This window comes from Eumetopias jubatus, unplaced genomic scaffold (genome assembly GCF_037043125.1).
Source record: "Eumetopias jubatus isolate StellerSeaLion01/CBP00866 unplaced genomic scaffold, mEumJub1_p1.0 scaffold_1, whole genome shotgun sequence".
Lineage (NCBI taxonomy): Eukaryota > Metazoa > Chordata > Mammalia > Carnivora > Otariidae > Eumetopias > Eumetopias jubatus.
This window is the reverse complement of record NW_028274807.1, coordinates 195,017,733-195,042,516: the sequence shown is the minus strand read 5'-3', so window position 1 is coordinate 195,042,516 and position 24,784 is coordinate 195,017,733. Positions and strand designations below refer to the sequence as shown.

At 41.0% G+C, this 24,784-nt stretch overlaps 1 protein-coding gene across 2 annotated transcripts in view; it reads left to right on the top strand.

Annotated features, from left to right (window-relative positions):
* CACNA2D3 (calcium voltage-gated channel auxiliary subunit alpha2delta 3) overlaps nt 1–24,784 on the top strand; it is an 889,368-nt gene that overhangs the window by 819,217 nt on the left and 45,367 nt on the right. For both annotated transcript variants that reach the window (XM_088022023.1, XM_028124497.2), the window contains exons 34-35: nt 744–799; nt 9,611–9,722. In XM_088022023.1, coding sequence (XP_087878149.1) covers nt 744–799; nt 9,611–9,722 — 168 coding nt within the window. The remainder of the gene's footprint in view (nt 1–743; nt 800–9,610; nt 9,723–24,784) is intronic.

The following is a 24,784-nucleotide window of genomic DNA, read 5'->3' as shown; positions in this document are numbered from 1 at the left end:
AAATTCATTTCTCTTATGTACATAAGAGGCAGAAAATATAATAACAGACAATAGTGAGATTTTGAATGACAGTGAGCTGCTGGAGGTAGCATTCATGAGCCTAAAAGAGAAATGATGGAATTTTGATCTATCTCTATTCATTTGGAGGGTGGTTTATATTACTTTTGCATTTTTTACTAGCAATTGGGAAATTCTGATTTTTTTTTTTGAAGTTGCATTGTGGCATAATTTCATCAAGAGAAGTTTGTTCCGTCTATGCCTACACACACGCGCACTGACACACACACACACACACACACAGGGCTGAACAGGTTTGCATTGTAGTATAAATCTGGAAAGCATCCTTTATTACTGCAGATCATAGTCTAGGTAGAGAATATGCTATTTGTATCTCTGCATGAAAGCAGAAGAAGCCCTTTGGAAATTGACTTTTTACTATAGACTCAGACTATAACTGGAAAATCATTTCTGCCTACAAGCAGGATATTTCTCCACAGAGTCCTTGAGTCTAGGGAAACCCGATTTCAGGGTTTGGCTGGGATTGGTGATCAAATAGCCTTTCACAAGTAAGATAAAGCCCAGTGAAAATTCCATGGTCACAGAACCAACCGTGCTGGTACCTTCCGATCATGTTGTTACTGTTTCAAATGCAGTGAGCGAGCAATGCTGAATAACAGAATGTCACTGTCCCATTCAGGGGGCAGATGACCAAATAACCCTGGGCTTTTGCATCCCCTGTTTAGGTTCCTGGTGGAATTTAACCTCTGCAGTTGGTGGCACTCAGATATGACAGCTAAAGGTAAGCAGCAGCCAGTTCCCATTTCTCAGCTCAGAGTAATAAACCCAGGGTTCACTGGCTACTTTTCATCAAGGATGGGCTCACGCACAACTGCCCAGGACAAAGTGATGATTTTTCAGCTCTGTCAACATCTGTGCTGACTGCAGCGCTGTCCCGTCTGACCAGAAATTCCACAGGTTTCATTCTGCCCATGTTGAATGTACACTTTGACATGTTTCCTTAAGTAAGACTTTGAGGTCATACGTTGCACCAGTGAATTCTTCAACAAGCTCATGGGCAGTGCTTAAAATCGAAGGGAGACGCACATTGCCTTTTTCAAGCTTGAGTGAATGGATAACCACTCTGGTTTTTTGTTTGTTTGATCATTTTTTTTATAATTATCCTCATAAAATATAAATCGAATCATATTACTCTCCCCACTCAAAAGCCTTCAACGATTTGAGCAGTCATTAGTAGAAACTCTCAGAGGTGTGAGTTGCAGAATTAGATGAGTATGGATTTCAGTCCTGGCTCCAAGGTTCGCCTTTGGCAAGTTAGCTGATCTCTTCAAGACTCAGTTTCCCCATAGTAAGTAAACTGGGAGACATAACAAATATTATTTACCTCCTGTCATGTATGTGCTTAATGATACATCATACTATATGCTGAGCATGGTGACTGGAACATAATGAGCCCTCAAAAATGACAACTGTAATTAACTTCCGATACCAGCGTTGACCCTGTTGACCACAATGATGACTAATCGGGTCCCGAGGCCCTACAAAGCCGGTGCTCTTTCCCGAGGGCGGTCTCGCAGCCCTCTGCCCCACCTGCTCCGTCACACGCTGCTTCTCAGATAACCCTCTGCTCTTTCTTTTCCTGCGTGCGTTCATTCATGCTCATTTTCTTACCTGGGATGACGGGAACTGGCAGTATGCTAGATGGCTACCATGTTTATTATTATTATTTTTTAACTATCTGTCTTTATCAAAGAGGTAGATTAATAATGTTGCAGCCTTCCCCAGGGACTGGCTGTATTTCAATCTGACGTTTCCTCTTGCGTCCCTTAAGATCCCAGTCAGGGAGGATTCCCTCAGGTCTTCCAGGAAGAGTTAGCAGCATTTCCTTCTTGCTTCCATCCCGGTCAGCTCACATTTTTATTTCCCCAGCTCTTCTGCACCATCATTGTCTCACTTTGTTGGCCTTACACTAGAATTTCTTGATGGCAGGAGCTATGCCTTATAACCACTGTGATCCCTTAGCACCTAACTGGTGCTCGGTGAATTGTAGGCACTCAGTCTCTGCTTACTGCATACCCTAACAATTCTTATGCCGGGTGTGACCGTTATAGCCACTGGCATTACAGCTTTATAATTTACAAATAGGCCTCTATTGCCTAAATTCAGGAACTCCCTCATTTCTGGTTAGAGTATGACATGGAAGGACACCTTCAGAGAGGTGTATATGAGCACACAGCTGCACCGGATGGCCTCTGATTACAGTGAACCTAATCCAGGCGTGTTTGGGGTCGGCCCAATCCTGAGAAGCTGAGCCCAGGGAAGCAGCATCTGTGTGCCCTGTTCTCTCTCACACTCACACACTCACACCGTCCTGGTGACCCTTAGCATGTGAGCTCCATGCTTGCCCTGTTGGGCTAGGACCTGCTTTGAACGTCCATAACCCCACTTCTAGAAATCTAAATAAAGTGGGGTCAGAGCAAAGTATTCTAGGACACCCTGTCCTAGATCATCACTGTCATCCCTGAGGACCTGATGATTGCAAATACTGGGAACTCTTTAAGTGATGAGCAATAGGGACAATTCCAAAATAAATGACAGCCCATCCACGGAGAGGCAGAGAAAACCTTTTCACAAGATTCTGTTTCAAAAACAGATCTTTTTAACCAGATCAAAAATGTTCATGAAATTAAGTAATATAGCAAGATAAACAATATACAGAACTGTATGTACCCCAGGAAAGCATCCAATGCGGGGGGGACGAAGGGGGATACGGATTTAATTAGGGCCAGCAATCAGTATGGCCAGTGGGGAGTCAATAAGCAAAGAACAAAATATGAATTAGGAAGGGAAGACTATTATGTGCCCCAAGAAAATTTTGCCTATAACGCAAACCTGCTTTCGATGAAAACTGCGCATGATTTGGAAGTGAGATCTGAGAAAGGACCTATTAAATGGGTGCTTGCTCTCTTGTTCTTTTTACTTTCCTTATTCCACTAGCTTCTCCACGGGTTTACCATTAGGAATGGAAAAGGTTAGATGAGATTAAAAGGGAGGGACGGAAGAAGGAAGATCATTGGAGGCCAGGAGAATGCACTGCAAGTGGTCACGGGGCTGTTCTCACCACAGCCCCAGGCCCTGGGGACAAGTCACCTGGGCTTCAAATCTGGCTTTGAGCTCTGGGAGGCTGGAGCAGCTGTTTTGCCTAGATGAAGTGCTCTGGCCTGGAACCAGGCAGCCTCCTTCTGGCTGCTGAAATAGCTGCTTGCTCCTGGGCAAGTCTCTTGGTCTCTCTGGGCTCTGGTTTCCTGGTTGGTCAACAGAGCTAACCATGGACCTAACGCGGGTGTAAGAGATGGGTCAGGCGGCGCATGCTAAGCCCATGGGCAGACAGGGCACAGAGCTGGTGGGTGGTGCTTACGCTTTGGGCAGCGGTGGCTTTTGTGACTGAGACCCTGAGACTGAGACGCTTTTAGGAGAGTGTTCAGTGCTGAGGGCAGCAGGCTGGTCGTCTTCAGGGTTTGCTTTTTGGCATCCCTCTTCACAACCGTATGCCTGCCCACCTCTGGCTGAGGAGCTTCCGAGGTAAGCATGGGGATGGCCCACCTCTTTATGCCAACCTGCATCCCCATTTCCCCCGTTCTTACTCACTCTGGCCTGCTTCCCTTCCCCATGACCTGATGATGCAGGCATCTGCGTACCCTCTTATGCTGATCCTTCAGATTTGACAATCAGTTTAAAAGTTTTTGTTATATGCCAGTCACTGTGATCTTTGCTCAGACCAGTGGTTTTGAACCGGGGGTGGGGGGAGGGGGTGCGGATTTTTTCTCCCAGGAGTCATTGCGATGTTTGGAGACATTTTTGGTTGTCACCACTGGGGGTGGGTTGGGGTGTTACGGACAGCTGTGGGTAGAAGCCAGGGATGCTGCTAAACATCCTAGGACACACAGCCCCTCACAACAAAGAATTATCCTACTCAAAATGTCAGTAGTGTCACTGTTGGGAAACCCTGGTGTAGACCGAAGAGTATAGGGTAGGGGATAAAGAATAAGGAAGAAGGATATGGGGCGCTTGGGTGGCTCAGTCGGTTAAACATGTGCCTTCAGCTCAGGTCATGATCCCGGAGTCCCAGGATCGAGTCCCACATCGAGCTTCCTACACAGTGGAGAGTCTGCTTCTCCTTCTGACCCTCCCCCCTCTTGTGCTTTCTCTCTCACTCCCCCTCAAATAAATAAGTAAATATCTTAAAAAAAAAAAAAAGGAAGAAGGATGTGGTCTTTGCACTCATGATGCTTACAGAAACGTATGAAGGTTCCCGTTCTGAGATTTCATACCCCCTCACCCCTCCTCCCCCTGTACCAGGACCAACAGCAAGGAGAATTTCAGCTAAGAGAAATCAGATGATGCTTCATCTCTCCATGTTATGTTTTAGAAGCTTTTTATAAAGTTCCTTAATAGATAATTCCAAGTCATGTCATCCTTTTGCCACACTGTGAGACCTTCCCCCAGACTGTAGACAGACCTTGTCAAATGATGGTATAGTCACCACACGATGTGCTAGCATACAATGGAGTGCTCTTCCATTTCCAGAGTGTGGGCACTAGACGATCTTCAGATCGTTTCATCAAACCTGAGAGGTGGGGACTGCTGGAATTTGTCACTAAACCTTTCTGAGCTACTTGAGTCAGACAGCTACTAGATGATGGGCTCAGACATGAGCCAAGAGCTCAGCTAGATGGCAGTGAGCAAGGCAGCCCGCCTTCTTGGAACCCCTGTGTGGGACTGGCTACTGTACGTGGATTGTCTCATTCGGGCCTATAAGCCTCTGCTGGACAGGGCTGCCTTTTTCCATTTCACAGATGGAGAAATGAATTTGAATGGGGGTGCATGGACTTGTCCTTGGGGCTGCTATCGTCTGGGTGTCTTTGTTAAAGGAAAATGTAAATTCTTAGACCCAGAGCATAAGGAGAGAAAGGTTTCACAGCAATATTGACTTGCAAGGTTTCTTCATTCTAATTTTACCATTCCCTCGCTAGATAAAGACCCTGCACTGAGACATACATCTTTGTTTAGCTAAAAATGGAATCCATAATTACACTGTTTATCTGCTTCATTTCCTTAATGAAGGGGACTGTGGAAGCCCATTTCTGCCTGATTATCACAAAGGTATCATTTTGGCGAAGTTGCACAAAGAGAATGGAGCTTACTGGCACCGAGTATGAATGGGGGTGCATTCACAGAGACAAAAGAAGAGGAAAGCTTTTCAAATGGCAACTCTATTCATTCCCAGTTGTCTGCCCATAATTACTGTGAACCCAAGTCAGTTATTCTCATCAGGGACATTTGTTGCTAAGGGAAAATTAAAGAAATTCAATTGTGTGGATGCTCCATTGGGTGCTTCATTGTGAGTGAGTGGTAGGTCATGGCTTCAGCTTGAGACTGCCTGCCTAATGGGGACGGGAGGTAGAGCAGTGTAAAGGCCCAGAATGGTGGCGCCAGGATGTGACCGTGCAGAAGCGGGTCCGGGTCCCGAGCTCACGGCAGTGTGACTTGGGGCAGGCAGCGTCACTTAATTTCTCTGGGCTGTAGCTTCTTCGCCTATAAAACAGGAGAGTGGCAGGCCTTCCTCACTGCATGGTGGTGAGGACTCTGCCCATGGAAAGGGCCTAATGTCGTGTTTGGCGTGTAGTGAGTGCTTCGCGAGTATTGGCTGTGAAGGTGGCGATGGTGGTTTTGCTGTTTAAGGAAATGATGGTCATGGCGAGTCTCTTCCTGGGGGTCTCAAGGCAGTCCATGTCTGCTTTCTGAACCCCTGTTTTCCATACAATAAGGAATCAGCCTAGCTGAGCTTCATGACCTCTTGTACGGACACCTTTGTAAGATAATGCGTTGTAAGTGCCCAATGGCTAAACCAGCCTTCTGGAGATCACTGGAAGCCTGAGCTATGGATTTAGAATTGCATAGATAAGCAGTAATGACTGGCAAATATATGTGGTATCCGTGGCACTGCAGACAAAGAAAGGTCTTCATAATAAACCATGTTATTTAGATTAAATGTGGCCTGGTTTTATACGATAATTCGCATGTGGCCCAAAAGCACAGCAAGAGGCTTGCAGCCAATCTATAGTCTGTGTTGCAAACAGAACCAATGAGGGTTTATCGCCACATCAGTATGGGTGCCCTGCAATTGTCAAGGGAACAAGGATTTCATTTCCAGGAAGGAGCAGAGCCAAATGAGCCTCACCATTGAGAGCGCTGGACTGATTCCATTGTAACTGGGCCCAGACAATCACAATTAGAGATGGTGCAATTATCGGGCCCGTTTAAATCATGTGTGCTGCCTATCTCAGCCAGCCCCAAAGACCTTTCTTCCTTTCTTTCATTGGCCGAACTTCACAGAGCAGTTAAATATATGTGTGCTGGAGCCAGACGGCCCAAGTTCAAATTTTGGCTCTGCCACATACTTACTGGATGAATTTGGGCAATTCATTCGGTTCTCTCCTCCATTCACTAATCTGCAAAACAGAGATAACCATGGTTCTCACCTTACAGTTTATTCTTTTTTTTATGTTGTCATGTTTTGCTGTTAAATAAATTAATACATGTAAAGCAGAACAGCACCTGGCATGTAGTAATTTCTTAATAAATGTAGCCATTACCATCATGAGCTTATTATGTGCCATCTGCATGTGTGTGCCGTATCCACTCATGTTGGGTTTTTTTTTTTTTACTTGATCTTTATTTCATTTTAATGGACTCATTTTTTGAAATTCAAATAATTTAAATATTAAAAGGAAGTTTCCCAAATGGAAAGTTGCTCTCACTTGCTATACAAAGGAGTCAAGTGCGAACACAAGAACCATGAAAATAAAAAGTGTGACCAAATTGCAGCCAGATGCTCTGAGCTTTATGGGTGGCCTCCCCAGATAAAAAAAGGGGGGTGGGTTAAGAGCACATGAAAGAAAAACGAAAAAGAAAGAAAGGTGGGAAAAACTCCCTAGCATCCAACAAAGATGTCCTCAACAAAATCCTCTGACAAAATCAGAGACACTGGAGAAGAACTTGGAAGCGAGTGCTGTTTCCACCAGGTGCCCCTCTCTGTGCTGTACCTGTTTGGCCCGGGCCTCCTAAAACTGACCTTGCCTTCCCCCTGAAGGCAGGCAGTTTGTCATGAGGGCCTGAGATGCTTACATTCCCTTTGTCTGTTTGCCTGAAAAACACCATTCAGGGGAGTTATTCAGATATTCAGCAAGCATGTGACCCGGGCCTTTGGGAGCACGACACTCGCCTGTGCTGTCCCTACAGTGAAGCCAGGAGTCAGGGAGGTAGTCACTGGCCTTTTCTAACCAAAAAGTACTGCTTCAGAAAGGCCCGCTGTTTCTGAGAATTCCGTGCAATAACCCGTAGTCGTGTGGTAGTAAGCATGTTCGCTTAAAGAGCCCTTACGGTGCACCAGCCACTTGCCGTGCATTAATTCATCTGATCCTCAAACACCCATGTGAAGTTATTCCCTCTTATTCCCATTTTACAGAGGAGAACACGGAGGTGCCAAGAGATTGAACTTGCCGGCTGTCCCACAGCCTTGGCAAGATTCATGACCCCCAGTTTGTGCCCTTAGCTACTATGTATGTAATTTGTCCAGCTCCTGGCACGTGGGTGGTGACACACTCCAACCGCTAGTGTTTCGTGAAGGCTGCGTGTGTGTCTGCACCTGCATGTATGTGAAAGTGTGCACGCGTGTCCCTTGGTTAAGAGCTGTACCTGCCTTGGTCTATTCATTACTCAGAACAACTCAGGGAGTTAGCATGGGCATCATGCCTAATGTCAGTGACCAGTTTCTGAAAAATCACATGTTGTACATAAAAAAGCTGATTGAATTCACTTCCTTTTGTTTTAGAGGAGAAAAACGACAATGTGTTATGCGTTAACCCCAAACCCCAATCAATTTCCTCAAAATAATTAATGCTCAGTGAAAATTCTATATTAAAAAAAAAAAACAATCACATTAGGATATACATGCTTGGAACACGGCTTCCTGATCACCCAACAAATATCTGGTGGTTAGCAAATGCTCCTTTAGCACTTAGTAATCCCGGGCTCACTTAGTGCCGGCAGCCTCCACATGACCACTACACAAAACATGTCCCCATGCTTCTGACATCCAACCAACTGTATTTGGAATATAACTTGAGACTTTGTCAAAACATCATTTTGTTAAAATCCTATAGAGTTTTGGAGTTGGAAATGTAAATTGTATATTCTATATATGTATAAATAGATGTTTATATTTCCATATAAATATCAGCCAAAAACTTTGTACAAAGTTTGGGTATTGGAAACCTATGAGCATTCTACTGGTAAGTTTTTTTGGGTTTTTTTGTTTGTTTGTTTGTTTGTTTTTAGAGGAGTGGGGAGGAGCAGAGGGAGAGGGTGAGAGAGAATCTTGAACAGGTTCCAACCCAGTGTGGAGCCCGATGCGGGGCTCCGTTTCACAACACTGAGTTCAGGACCTGAGCCAAAATCAAGTCAGATCCTTAACTGACAGAGCCATCCAGGCGCCCCCTACTGGTAAGATGTTAATGGGTGACAAGTCCTGTGACAAGTACTGTACTATTGGCATCTCCATTTTACAGATGAGAATACTGAAGATTAGTTAGAAGCAATGAAGCACAGGATTTATACTCCAAACTTCTCTGACTTCAGAGTCTTCACCCTTAACCACTGTTACAGTATCTACCATCATCATCATTTGAATGTTATAACGGCTTCATTAGAATGCTAGTGTTATTCTTCTTGTTATTGATTACTGTTGTTACTATTATTATTGTTAACTGACATTTCCTCAGCACTCATTATGTTCCAAGTAGTCTACCAAATATTCAACATATAATGTTTCATTTACCTCTCAGCTCACCCTCTGATAGAGGGAGTATATTAGCCCCGATTTACACATTGAAAAAAACTGAAACGTAAAGAGTTTCTGGAACTTGCCCACTGGACATAACTTCTTTACATTATTTTATCAACCACCAAGACATTACCCAATGCCTACTAGGTAGCCATCCATGTACCCGGGTTATCTAGTGCTGTATTCCTGGACACGGAACTTCATAAGAGTGGAATGAGGTTCATGGCTGTGGTTCAAAGACATTACATATTTTACTATTCCATAGTTCAATTTTGTGTCTGTCATAAAACCACGTAGTTGTATCATGACCTTTGTCTCACCCTAAATAATATGGTGTAACTTCTATTTTATACATTTATTCAGATACACATATGTGTTGCTGCTAAGTTCAAGTAAGTCTGAAGTCCGAGACCCGTTGACTTTATGTTGTCCCAGAAAGTATTCTCGTGATCCATAAATGATAGTGGACGAAGCCAACACAACGACTTGAGGAACTGTAGCTTATAGAGTTGCTTGGCAGATGAAATCACTTGACAAATTAGAAAATAATGCATCATGCTACGCCTAGAAAAATCACAGCTCGGCAGGAGTGGAACTGGGTTCTGAATTACTGGGCTGCCAGTCACAAGAAAGCCTGTGCCTTTGTTCTTTATATTCTTTCCTTTTTTCTTTTTCCTATCCCTACAGCCCAGAAATTGAAACAGACCCTGGAGCCTTGTGACACTGAATATCCAGCATTTGTTTCTGAGCGCACCATCAAGGAAACCTCAGGGAACATTGCTTGTGAAGACTGCTCCAAGTAAGACACCCGCCGCCTCCTTTCTGCTCAGCGTAGAACTCCAATGGGCCGATGTGTCTGGCGTGCTCATGATCACAATGAGAGATGGAAACATGGCTGCCCTCTTATATGAGGAAGTGTTTCCACCAGCTTGGAAGAAAACATCACTTGGCTTTGTTAGATCATTTAGAATTTGGGAAGGGTTCAAAACGCTTGAGAATGCATCAGAATAGACGAGGTTTTTAGTTGAGTTTATTGTTGGTTGGAAAAAGTCCTAATTGGTGTTTTCCCAGTTGACGGTTGGCCATTTCAGCAATCTGTTGGGAAAAAATCCTTCGGTGTCTTTCCTGGAGGCATCGAATCTTCAGGATTCGCTGGAATCTGGTGTCTGGGGAATGAGTCTTGGTCGCTTACTAGGCATTTCCCTGGTTCCTAATGACGTTGGGCCTTTTTTAAATGGTCTTATTGATCATTTGGGTTTCTTGCCCCTTCATTTCTCTTGGTAGTTTGCTGTTGGGTGATGAATCTACTCTTACTGGTTTGGGTGTTCTAGGTTTTGATGCAATTTCTTTGCACTTGTATGCTTTACATACATGTCTTCCTAGTCCTTTGACTCCTCATCTTTTATAATGTTTTAGATGCATTGAAATTTTCTTTTGCTTTTATTTTAATGTAGTCTAATTTATTCTTCTGTTCTTCTATGATTTGTGTGTTTGTGCTTTAAGAAATTAGTTTCTGCCCTCATGTCATAATGGTATTCTCGAATAGTTTTATTCTGAACACTTCAAAGTGTTGACTTTCACATTTAGGACTTGAATCCCTCTTGAATTTATTTGTGTGTGTGCCATAATGTAGCATCTAATTTCATCTTTTTCAGTGTAGTTCCATGTTAACCAGCACTGCTTTTTGAATGCTCTTTTTTTTTTTCAATTGATTTATTATCCTGTATCATATAGGGTAAGTTCCCATCTGTATAAAGATCTGTTTCCAGGTTTTATGGTTTGTCAGTACTGATGTCAACACCATATCTCTTTAATTATTAGAGCTTTATAATATGACTTGATATTTAGGAGAACAAGTATCTTTTCCATATTCTTCTAAGTTGTCTTGGCTATTCTTGTCTCTCCTCTTTCATATTAATTTTGTAATCAGCTTAATTTCCATGAATTATGATACAGTTTTGATTAAAATTGCTATAAGTTATAGATTAATTTGAAGATAATTGCTATCTTGTATAATACTGGAACTTTCCATGTATAAACTAAGTATGTCTCTTTATTTACATGTCTTTTAATACAGCTTTATAATTTTATGTTAGATTTATACCTTGAAAGCATGTAGTTTTTCCTGCTATCAGAAATGGCATACATTTAAAACTACATTTTCTAATATGAGAACAACACTGATTTCTGTATATTGAATATCTTGTATGCAGTTGCTAAATGCTCTTTTAGATTTAATAGTTTGTGTATGGCTTCTCTCAGACTTTTTTTTCACACACAGTAACATCATTTGTGAAAATTTTCCTTTCTAACTTCCACGCTTGTTTTCTTACATAGAAGTAACTGGAATTGTTGACTAGAAGCAGTGAGAGTAAACAACTGTATCTTGTTCCTAATTTAAAGGAATTTCTTCTAATAATTCCATGTTAACTATGATGGTTGCTATAGGATTTTTTTATTGAGGTATAATTCACATACAAGATCATATTAGTTTCAGGCATACAACGTAGTGATTCAACATGTCTATACATTATGAAATGGTCACCACAATAAATCTAACTCCCATCTGTCACCTTACAAAATTAACACGTCAGTGATTCTATTCCCCATGGTGTACATTACATCCCCATGATTTATTTATTCTATTGCTGAAAGTTTATACTTCTTGATCCCCTGCAACCATTTCAACCCCCCCCCACCCCCTCCCCTCTGGCAACCACCAATCTGTTCTCTTCATCTATAAATATGAGTTTTGTTTTGATTTGTTGATTTATTTTTTAGATTCTGCATGTAAGTGAAATCATGTGGTATGCTATTGGATTTTCTAAATTATAGTAAAATATTAGTAATATTAAATTTACCTTTGTAACTATTTTTAAGGAGATTTTGACAGTGATTTTCTTTTTAAGTTTATTTGTTTGTTTGTTTCTTTATGTAATCTCTACACCCAATGTGGGCCTGGAACTCACCACCCCGAGATCAAGAGTCAGTTGCTTTCCTAACTGTGCCAACCAGGCCACCCTCATTGTACTATTTTTAAGCACACAGTTCAGGAGCATTAAGTACATTTGCAATGTTGTGCAACCATAACTGCTATCCATTTCCTGAGTTGCCTTCGATTTTTGATAGTTAGCCATTTATTAGGTTAAAAAAAAACCTCTTCAGGGGTGTTTGTTGCTTTTGTTGCTATTGTGTGAAATTTGAATGGATGTTAAATTTTATCAAAACATTCTTTCTACATTAATTACTAAAATGATTTTAATTTATTAATATGTTGAGTTACATTGATAAAATTTTTAAAAATTTAAATCATGAAATATATCATATATACTATATCTTTAATGGTAGATGGATTATCTAATGTGAAAACATGCTTTCTTTCTCAGGATGGTCTTTCATTGCCCTGATTACAAAAGACAAAAACCAAAACCATCTTGCTAGGTCCATTTGTTCATGTTATATTGAATTTGCCATCTGTACTCGAAAAAAAAGAGTGGGTTAGGGGTCCCTGGCTGGCTCAGTCGACTAAGCATGACTCTTGATCTCAGCTCAGCTCATAATCTCAGGGTCCTGGGATCAAGTCCTGCATCTGGCTCTGTGCTCAGTGGGGAGTCTGCTAAAGTTTCTCTCTTCCTCTCCTTTTGCCTGCCCCTTCTCTAAATCAATCAATCAATCAATCAATCAATCAATCAATCTTTAAAAAAGGAAGAGTGGGCTACCCTTTTCCTTTCAAATACTGTTATTTGGCTTTGTTATTAAGGTCATTTTATTGTCATAAAATTTCTTGGATCTTATACATTTTGTATAAGATTAAATTATCTGCTTCTTTTAGGTTTGGTAAAATTTACCCATAAAACTATGAACAGGTGATAGGTTATGTATTTATTTATTTATTTTTTCCTGTGTGAGTAAATTTTCAACTACTGAATTAGTTCTTTTTTTTTCTTTAAGATTTTATTTATTCATAAGAGACAGAGGGAGAAGAAGCAGGCTCCCCGCTGAGCAGGGAGCCCGATATGGGACTCGATCCCAGGACCCCAGGATCATGACCTGAGCCGAAGGCAGACGCTTAACCATCTGAGCCACCCAGGCACCCTGAATTAGTTCCTTCAGTTGTTAGATATCTTTGGAATTTCTATTTCTTTTTGAAATGATTTTGGTAATTATATTTCTTAGAAAATTGCCTATTCCATCCCGCTTTCCATGTTTATTGCATGCATTTATTAATAGTGTTCTCTTTTGATTAAAAATGCTGCCATATTTGTGATTTTGCCTGGTTTTAAATCAATCTCCCCCTTCCCTTCTCCTCCCCCTTCCCCCCATACCTCTTCTTCTCACCCTCCCCTCCTTCCCCCTCCCTCTCTCCCTGCCTCTCCCTCCCTCCCTCTCTCTCTCTCTCTGTCTTTCCTTCCCTAACTCCCTCCCTCCACTGTTTCCTCCTTCCTTCCCTCCCTCTCAGTACTAATAGAAATGTTTGTTTTCTTTTCCTTTTCAAAGAACTATCATCATTTAGTTTGTTAGATTTTCTCTGTTGTTTCTTTGACTTTCTATTTCATTTATTTTGCTTCTTATCTGTATTATTACCTTTCTTCTATGTTTTTGAGATTTACACTTTATTATTTTCTAACATTTTGTGTTTGATGCTTAGCTTTTGCAGCTTCATTCATATATATAATAAATATATACATATGTATAATTTCTCTCTGCCTTTCAATTTATATAGGGTTTTCATTATTATTCAGCTGTGATAATTTCCTAATTTTTACCATATTTTTGATCAGTAAATTCTTAAATACTGTTTTAAGATTTCCTAATATATATGGGCTTTGAGGCTGTCTTTTTTTTTTCTTATTGATTGCTGGTTAAATGACATTGTGGTCTGTATACCACATGGTCTGTGCAGAGACCTGTTTTGTATCCTAGTACTTGTCTGTGTGTTTTTGAAAGCAGGTTTCATTCTCTAATAACTGAGTACAGGGATTAATGTCTATCCAATGGATCAAGTGTGTTCATTGTGTTTCAAACTTTTGTCATTGTTGTTGTTCTATTTTAGATACAAGGCTCTCACCAGGCTTATGGATCTTTCCACTCCTTCATGTCGTTCACTTTACTTTGCTTTTTATATTTGGAAGCTATGTGACCATAGACATCCCTGTTCAAGACTGGTACAGCATCCTGATAAATCTTTCCTCTGATCACTACTGGATAGCCCTCTCTGGGAAAGTACCTTATGCTTTAATGTCTGTTTTGTTGGCTAACAGCATAGATGCAGTATTTCTTTGTTTGGTGACATATCCTAGGCATGTTTTCCCCCTTCCCTCCATTTCCAACTTTCTTTTTTGTTTTTGTCATTTTGCATTAGGATTTTATCTTATAAATAGAATGCAGCTGGCTTTGGCATTTTTATTATCTCCATTATTAGAGATTTAATCTTTCATAATTTACTGTGCTTATATAAGTTTGAGTTTATTTCTACCATCATTTTATAAGCTGTCTATCCCCATACTCTTCCTTCCTTCCCTCCCTTCCTCCTTCCTCCCTATTCCCCCCCCTTCCTTTCTTTTCCCTCCAATTGGACCTACTGAATTTTCTCTGTTCCTATTTTTCCCTTCCTAGTATGTAAGGTATGCACTCTTTTCTTGAAGTATTTACCCTTAACCTTGTACATGTTTCAGGATCTCTTCCGTCCTCCAGAACAAACTCTTAGAACCTCTGCCTTGGATTACCTCCCATCTCTTCCATGTGATATTTCCTAACATTTTAGCTCTGCTGTGATTTTAACCCACCAAATATGTTATTATTGCTGTTGCTGCCTGTAGTAAATGAGATGTTTACCAGTTTGTTTACTCACTAGGTTTTTTAAACCATTGCTTCTTGTTTTACAGTACCTTAGAAGTTTTTTTTTTCCAGAAATGATCTAGGAGTGGTAAATGATCTCATTCTTTGTCTAATATGCTTTACTATGTACTCTGCAGTGATCATTTAACTCCATGCTATCTAAATTGAAGTATTTTGAAGATACTATTCCACTGTCTCCTGAGTTTTAGCTTTGCACCTCCATAGGTGGTCTGGCTTTTCCCCCTCTCAGAGGGCTTTTCTTTGATATTCTGGTTTCACTGACATGTGTCTAGATATAAATTTACTTCTCTGTGTTTATATACTTTCTTTTGGGTAATTTCCCTAAACTCAAGTTCACTAATTTCCTTTTGGTTGTGTCTAGTCCGCTGCTTGGAGTCCATTGAGTTTTTAATGTGGATGCCTTTCTATTTATTTTTAGATGTATTATTTGCTTCTTTTAAAAATCTGTGTATTCTTGTATACTTTAAATTTGCTAAGAAAGTAGATTTTAAAATATCTGTGTCTTCTTTATATAGATTCTTATTTTTTAAAAAGATTTTATTTATTTATTTGACAGAGAGAGACACAGCTAGAGAGGGAACACAAGCAGGAGGAGTGGGAGAGGGAGAAGCAGACTTCCTGCCAAGCAAGGAACCAGACACGGGGCTTGATCCCAGGACTCGATCCCAGGACCCTGGGATCATGACCTGACCGAAGCAGATGCTTAACAACTGAGCCACCCAGGCTCCCCTTTATATAGATTCTTATTCTTAAATTTTCTATACCTAATTCTATACCTTTTAAGGCTGTTTTAGTAGCTTAAATTTTTTGGGGGGGTGGGTGCCAGTTTCCTTGTGTCTTGTGTCTGCTTTCTTTCCTGGTAGATAATTGGCTCATGTGTTCTGTCATTTTTGACCATGAACTGATTTTTACTATTAATTATTATTTCTGTGGGAACAAAATAGAGCTTGAGTTCCTCTTCACAGTAGATTTATAGTTGGGCTTTAATCATGTGTCCTGTTAGTATTGACTGCCTGGGAATTCTTGTTATGTAAGTTTTTGTATTTAGGAGTTTCTGCATCATATAATTACAGTAAATATTTTTCCCAAGCGGCATGTAGTTTCCGTTTAAAGTTTGATTTCTCATGCTAATATTGTTTTGCCTGTTCAGACCCCAGACAGCCCCAGATTATCCGCTTTTTACACTTAGCTATAAATGTACACGTTGGCTCTTAGTGCCTTGTCTTGTAAGTTCTTTTGTTTACAGACATGCTTATACTGTTTTACTGTTTCATCCAGCATGTCTAAGTGTTTAGAGCAGAATGGCTTCCATACTGGCTTAATCTGCCATGTTATAGTTTACTGTTCTGACTGAGGACTTTCTAGAGCCACCATAAGAAAGCACAAGAGTATAGTGGTTTAGCGCAGGAGCTGTGCCATCAGGGAGTTCAGAGTGTGTGAGCTCCAACTCCAGTAATTGCTGGCTGTGTGATCTTGATCAAAAACCTAAACTCTCTGAAACTCAGCTTCTTCCTGGGATAATAATAGTAAGTACATCATCGGCTGGTTGTACGAATTAAGTGGGAAAATTTATGTTGTGGATTTAGCATGATGCCTGGAACAGAGTAAGTCCTCAATAAATGGACCCATTTCATGCTAGCATAATGTCATATGCATTTGTGTGCAAAGATTTTAGCCCCCATTAACTGTTCTGTTAAAATGTACATTTTCCTTTTGATAGTCTCTCATCCCTTTGATACTGTAGAATTCCTGTAGGAAAAGCTACAATAAATATGTATTTTTGATGGCCAAAGTTCACATATACTTAAGGAACGTTGACAGTTCATCGCTCTGTGGCTCCGTGAAGTGGACTCCATTGATTTTATAATGACTGCAAACCTTTTTGACCAGAGGGATATTATATCCTCACTACCATATACACAACTACAGACTTCCTAAGGTAGCCACTCTCTCCTAGTGCATAATAGGTAATCAGATTTGGTGGAGTAAATTAGGTTTCTTATTTCCATTCTAAATGAGAAAACAAATAGAACCACGATAGATGACTGCTAAGGCCAGCAATATTTTTCCTTGTTGACTAGCAGTCAGAAGCCAAAAATATGAATGCAGATTGATTAAAATAAGTAAGATTTCAAACTAAAGAGAGACTACTTTTCGTTCAGTGGAGGGTAACTTCATTCCTGCTATGGCCCAGGAATTGCAGGTGAATTGTGAAATCCAAGGATGGATGAGATATGAAGTTGACACTCAAGGTATTTACATCCCCTGTGATGAGTCTGCTTCAGGCCTTGACTTCCACACTGGGTTCAAGACTCACAGGAGGTTGGGAAGTTCAGCGGGCCTTATCCCATTTGCTGGCAACACTGAAAAGACACTGCAGGCTTTGGAGGATTTTTGTTTCAAAGTTTCAGGACCACCACCTGGTAGCTCAGTCATATGCAACAGAAGCAAAATAATAAAGGCCCAAGGATGTGAGTAGGGAGAGGAATGGAGATGTGTGCTTTTCCTTTCTTTTTCAGTAAAGTTTTTATTGATGTGTAGCACGAACAGAGAAGTGTACAAACCATACATTTGCAGCGTGATTAATTTTCACGAACTGAACATAGCTGTATAAACAGCACTCAGGTTGAGAAATGAATGAACATTGCTAGCCCCTTGGAAGCCCCATACCTGCCCCTGCTAGGTGCAGCCCCCACTTATCATAAGACAACCACTCTCTTGAGTTCTAACATCAATGATTGCTTTTACCTTTCTAACATCTAACTTGTGAGATGGTAATTAGTTCATAAGATATGAGGACTGATCTATTAATGACCTTGAGGGGAGTTTCTAAGGAGTCAGCTTAGAGAACAAAAAAAGGCCTTAGGGAAAAACCATTAAAGATAGCTAAGGGCTTCAGTGTACAATTCTTGATTGTCTGTCATATCAAGTGGCCTAGACACTGTGCCACACTGTTGGGGACCAGATGGCACACATGATTCCTGTCTTCATGGAGTTTACAGACAGGTACCTGGACGATGTCAACATTCCATGCTTAGGGCCAGGATTATAGAGTAAATGTCACATAGAAGCACAGAAGGGAGGCTTGGGGTAGTCAAGAAAGGCTTCCTGGAAGAAGTGGCATTTAATGTCAGTCCACCAGGATATGAAGGACTTAGCAGGTAAGAGTATCCAGGCAGAAGGAAGAGCCTTGCCTAGGCAAGAGGAATTGTGGTTTGTTGAACAGACTGCTCGAAGTTCAGGGAAGCTGGAACAGAGAGCTGGAGGTGAGGAGGGGTGGGAGAAGAGGCGAGGAATAAGTAAGGGCCAAATAATGTTGTCCCTTTGATTCTCCTGCCAAAGAGAACTAGTCCTTTGAAGAACTTCAGCTGCTACCCCAATACCAGGATGGCACAACAGAAAACTTGTAAAGAAGGGAGAAAAACATGATCAGATTCCAGATGATGGGAGAAATGACAGCAATCAGAGTGACAGTGATAGTCTCTTGAAGCAGAAAGTCATGATTCAGACAGATCACATGCGGCCCTACTATTCCCCCACACCATAGTGTGCACGTCTACACGCGCGCGCACACACACACACACACACACACACACACACACTCCGGTCCCAATAGAGCAAAAACCCAATTGGTTTCCCCTCCACCACCCCCTCCTCTTTTTAAGGATTAGATATTGACAGATCAGCTGGGGTAACTAGTTGAATGAGAAATCAATTCATGACTAATTTTTTCTAATCCAAAAATCCTTGTGAACCTTTGTTATAAAATCATCGTATAATGCTCATATCATACCAAACTAGGCTCCTGACAATAGTCTCAGATGCTGTGCAGGCCTGAGCCTTCTAGTATCTTTTGCATATCCCTTTCTCTCTTTCTTTGCTCCATTTTATGAAATGAAGTTTTTTAGCAGATACGTCTATTTATCGAAGTATTTATGAAGATAACAATTTGTATTTGGTACGATCTCTGGATTCTCGTTCCCTTGTTGACGGCTGGTAGATTTTTTAGTTCAATGCCCAGCACATTTGGTGGCAACCAGGAAGCCGAACTCACACATCTGCTTTATATCTACTTCGTGTAGAAATTTGTCAACATTTGCCTGGGAAGAGTGAGATTTTACAGGACTGGTTCTCTAAGACAATTACTAATTTTCAACCAACTTTATAGGTAACTTCAGGTCAGGGGCAGTGACATTCAAAAATAACACAACTCTACAGCATTTGGCCAGGAGCGAGTTGGAAACTGAGTTTGGTGAAAATTATAGCATTTCAGAAATTACGTACTAAGATCTTTTTCAAAGAAAAACATCTCGCCTCCCGCAATGGAACATACAAAGCTGTGTCCGTTACAAACCGTTCTGAAGGCAGCGATTACTTTCCTCCAAAAGCAATGGCAAACCATAGAGCAACAACAATCCCAAAGAACTGTGCGCTTCCCACGGGAACATGCTTCTTGCTGCAGTTTGCTGGGGACTGTCATTAACAATCTTCCCATCTCTTAGACAAAAGCAGATGTCCTTGGTGCCTAACCATTTTGCTAGAACTCAGGAAACCATGTCAGGTGGTTCTGGCCGCACAAAATAAGTCTTTTTGGTCTCCAGTGATCTTTGAAGACTGGCTGCTCCTAACTCCGTTTTTATGTCCTGTTTCCAGCATCACTTGATGGTTTTATATGGAAAATACATCAAGAGGTGACTCAGTTGCTCTAAATAGAAACCTTCAGACTGGCAACTCTAAAAGTGGACATTTATCTGTCTATTTCATAGACAGATATATTATAACTGAGGGACAGTATGCAATGTTTAAAAAAGGATTTTCAAAAATATAGGGTTTATTAAGAATGCAGGAGCCTAAAAGAAAATAAGAATTTACATAAGAATGTCATTAGGGTTGGTGGTTTGGCTGCTTTAACCAATAATTTTCGTCATTCAATATACCACTGATTATTAAATTAATCTGTTATTCAAACAGCAATCGAAAACAACTCAGCCCATATTTTCTGGGCATCTGTGACTGTCAACAAGTTTAACAAAACTGGATATCTAAAAAGAATGCAATGTTTTATGATTTTCCAATACGTTTCTTTCCTTCTTGATACCCTCTCAACCTTGGCTGAGACAGGGATCCAAGCAGAATGAAAACCAATCCCTATGTTAACTACTTCTAGCCCGTTAAGAAAAATAATTAATCAAGAATAAAGGGAAACATGTGTAACGTGGATGATGACAGAACTTTAAAAATCTTGTCACATTTCAATGCTGGCAAGATACTCATTTTTAAGGCAAATTAGATTTTTTTGTTGGTTGTGGTGTGTGTGTGTGTGTGTGTGTGTGTGTGTGTGTGTGTGTGTGTGTGTGAATGCATGCGGATGTCTTTTTTGGGGGGTAGTATCACTCATCGCTTTTCATAAAAATTATATTGCCATCAGTTTCACTTTGGGATCAGAACACAAGCTTTGCTCATCTTCTTGGAAGCCCCAAAAGCTGTGGCTACACTTTGCTTCTCTCATCACTTCTCCCCATGCGCCTTTCATTTGTCCGCTAAACTGAAAGAAAGTAATTGGTCTCGAAGCTGTGTTGACATGTTTCGTGGGCTACGGTTCAGAGAACCATAGTTCAGGGATTCCATTTTCCTACAAACTACTCCAATTTCCTGTTGAGGTCTCACACTGGGTGGGCGTTTTACCGCAAATCTTCAGACTGTTCCCAGTGAATGCCCTGCAGGTGTTCTTAGCAGTGGGCCTTCTGGAAGCGACCTGTAAAATGGATCCATTGCACAATGGGGACATGGCGTCTTCCTGAGTTAAGGCTGAGAGGCTGGGCTCGGGGGCTGGACTATAGTCAGGGCTACCACACTTAATCATGTAATGATTTTAACCAGTTATTTAAACATCTGGGTTCTGCCCTGCTCATCTGCCCAAGAGGCATAATACCTGCCTCATAGGAACTGTATGTGGGTTTAAAAAAAGTATAACACTCATACTTAGCACAGTGCCCAGCAGAGTAAATGCTGCATAAATGGGAGATATTTTTATAGAGCACAATTCACAAACCCATCTGTGTTGACAGGGATGTAGGAAAACCACAGAACTCCAGTCAGGCTCCTCTTCCAGATTTCTTCTTAGACTGGGAGGTAAAACTACTAGTTTCAATCAGTAGCTGGTGAGGTTTTTGCTCCAATAAGGCTGTCCTAGATAAAGTAGATCTTGGATTTTTGCCACTTCCTGGATCCACTTGAGCGCTTGGTTCATAAAAATAAATTGGAAATATGAATTAGGGACTACACATATTCAATAGTGATCAGATACTTCATTACACAAATTGGATACAGACTTTGCCAGTGGGAGTGCATTAGTGTCATGAATAATGTAATTTGTAGGCGTTAAAATGTAACAGTTTTAACCACTTAATTTGCAAGTGTACACTAATTTGTTGAAATATTTTTTTATCTCCTGCTCTATAGATTCTTGCCAAACTACTGTACTCAATCTTGTTTAAAATGTGTAAATAAAGGTGATTCACTTCCCCATGAAATAATCATCGGCCCTTTGCAGCGGGTTTAGTTCACTTCTAAACAAGACAACTTTCCACTCTACAATGAGATTAACACCAAAGGTCAAATTCTTCCCTTTGGAGATCGAGGGCTATGCAACTTACTTTCCTCCACGTTTTCCCTTGGTATCATTTACTCACTTATACCTTGCCATGTTGGCTGCTAATGTGCAGGGCTGTGGATCTCCCAAATCAAAACAGTTCCTGTCCTTTTGAATTTTACAGGGTCACACCCACACTGTGGTGGGGGAAAGCCAGCCTCCTCCTTCTTGCTAAGTTCTTCCTTCTTATTCTGCCTCTCAGAAAGGTGGTAGAAATAACTTGTGGATCCTATAAGCGATTTCTTTCCATCAAGAGAGATTTAAAACATGATGATCACATCTGAAAATTTCTCAACCCTTGGTCATCTACTGTTGAGAATGTGCCACTCATCCCTTCATAAAGGGCTACCTTCTTTTCATATTTTGGGTATGGTGCCGGGTTTGAATAATTCAGGACTAGTTCTGACAACCAACAACCTAGTTAGGGCTGTATATGTGTGTGGTTGCTAAAAACATGTTGGCCTGAAACTTTAAAAAAAGGGGGGAAGGTGGCGTAAATGCTGTATCTTGGGAGCTGTCTTTTGAATTGCTGAAATAGTGCCGGAAGATGAAAACATGTCCCAGAGGCATTAGAATAATTGGGATTAAAACCTCTGGGTAATTTTCCTACCAGTTCTTTGGATCTCAATTCAACGAGGTACTTTACCGGAGACAGGACCTTACTGATTGTTTCTCAGATGCTCACAGGAAAAAGGTGCCCTGTTCCAAATGCAAGGACGATTACAAATTTGAGGTTCCAGATAGAATGGTGGGGTTGTGTAGGTGTGGCTATCTTTACTTGCCCTTTGATAATCAGTGTTTGGAGAGGTTTTAGTACAGGAAATGTTGTAAATTACTGTTTTCCCTCGCCAGTCCATGATGCAAAATGAGAGGGGCACATGTCTGTAATGACTAGGCAGGTCTCTACCTGACATGAATTAGTCTCACAATTTCCCATTTGTACATTTCTTAATGTGTGGGAAAGCGGGGTGGGAGCACATGCAAGTTTGGCTGGGCTCACAACACAGTGAGGCTTTCCTCTTCCACGCTGGAGGGTAGGAGACCAGCATAGCAAAGGCATATTTTTAGAATGTTTATTTGCATGTGGAATGGAGGAGTGCAGAGCTGTATCCATACTATTGACGTTTTCGAGCTGCATTTCTGCGGTGCATTGTCTCCATCCCGATGGCTGTTTGTGCTGTGACGCCCACCATCCCTGCCTCAAAGAGCAGTCTGTGTTCCTCCCTTGGGCTGCCCGGTGCTGCACCTGAAGTGGCTTAGCAAGTTGCCAAAACCCTATAGATGTGTGTTTATTAACTCTCCAGCTTGCCCTCCATTTGTTTAGCTTGGAAAGAGTTATATATTCCTATGGGCATTAAAAACCCATCTGATGTATTAAAGGAGCTCAAAGGATCAAAGTAGAAATGCTGCTTGAAATGTAGCATATTGAATATAGACATAAAATTTTCTGGACACCACTTTTTCACAGGACATTTTGTATACTTAAGAAGGGAATTCATTTTTTAATGATCAGCTTTTCTTTAGGATTGGCATTTCCCTCTCTCTCTCTCTCTCTTTCTCTCTCTCTTTGTTCAGGTGAACTCCAGTTCCACCTTTTTAGGTTTGCTCATGATTTCGACAGGAAAACCCATTGGCAGCCTAGGGGAGGCAGGCAATAATCTCAGTACCATCTTCATGCCTAGGAAGATATAGCCCAAGATCCTTAATGAACACACCAGCCACTGGCTCATGACCAAGGTTCTTCATGCATGTGGTAGAAAATGGGTGGAGAGGTTACAAGATGAGGATTGGAATCACCCATGAGCCCCATAAGTAGAGGTGTAACTGATCAGTCGGAAGGATGTGGAAGAAATTCTCAGGCTAGGATCATTGTATCAGATGTTTTGCAAACAATGCACTGCTACACTGACTTTTAGAAAACAAATTGTACATTTCATTTTTTGGACATTTCTGGACAACAGAAATTGTCCATGTCTGTTGAAGTAGATTGCCCCTGCCCTCTTGCATTATTTCTGTACATCCAAGCCTATCTGAGAATTTATATATGATTGCTGTTTAGTGAATGTCTGCTTTTTGCCAAGAGCTTTGTGTCTATTTCCATGTTTATCATTCTGTCAATTTTTTTCATTTCATCTGCATTTCACCAAGGAGGAACTTGAGGCTCAGAGGAGTATAGCCCCTAACCAGTGCTACAGAGCTGCTAAGTGCTTGATGTGAATTAGGTCGGCATCTGCCTGACTCTGAAGCCTGATAGTGAATTCCAGTGGCATCCAGGTGAATGCCTCTCTGTCATGGCACCAAGTCATTATGTCAGACTGAGTTCATCTCACCATGAAGATCTGCTTTGGAAACTGACAATTGGACTCTTCCCTTGACCTATGGGAAGAAATTGCAAACATCCAATTTGACAAGAGCCGTATACCTCCTGAATTCCAGTTTCATGCAAATCCCCATCGGATCTACTTAGAGGTTTTCTCACAGCACATAACTGTTTAAGCATCTGTGTATTTGTCTTTCTCCCCCACCAAATCAGGTGAAATAGGCTGGAACCATAGTAAAAAGTAGTTCAGGCTTGGTATCATGCAAACCTGGGTTTGAATTCTCAATGCCATCCCTAAGGGTGACCTTTGCCAGCAAATGAATTACCCATCTCAGCTACCACCTGTTCGTCTGTAAAATGACCATGCTAATAGGACCTACAGGGGGTTGGCTTGATGTGAACATTACAAGGTACAGTTAAAAGGGAAAAAAAAAAGCTTCATCCAGCACCTGGCATTTAGTTGGTGTTCAATGTCTGGGAGGTCTTCTACTGAATTCACTATAGATGGGACATGTCCTGTTGATTCCTATATGCTTAGCACTTAAAATACGGCTTTGCATAAAGAATGGTGCTCAGAAAATTGTTAATTGAGACAAACTTTCCCAAGAGAATAAACTTGTAAGTGAGCAACAGGGCAACAGGGGATGGGGTATGTGTAATTCTAGTAGTTGAGACACCTGTTATTTTGTGTGATATTTGAAAACAAGTATGTATGTGTTTTGGAAACAACTAGAAGGTCAGATTCCCCAGAATGGAAAGAGAACTTTGTGATTTTCCTTAGGAAAAGAGAAGATGGTCCAGGAAGGGTTTTGCCTAAGGTCCCACAGGGTGAAGCAGCTGATTCCAGATGCAAAGCCCAGGTGGCAGCCTGTTTAGGAATCTTTCTCTGTCACATTGCTTCTTCTCCATAGCTGATAATTTTTAAAATAACTATTAACTCACTAACTGAATACACAAATAAATGATTATACAAAATATGATACACAAATATAGTAAATAATTCAAATAGTACATAAGATATGCAATGAGA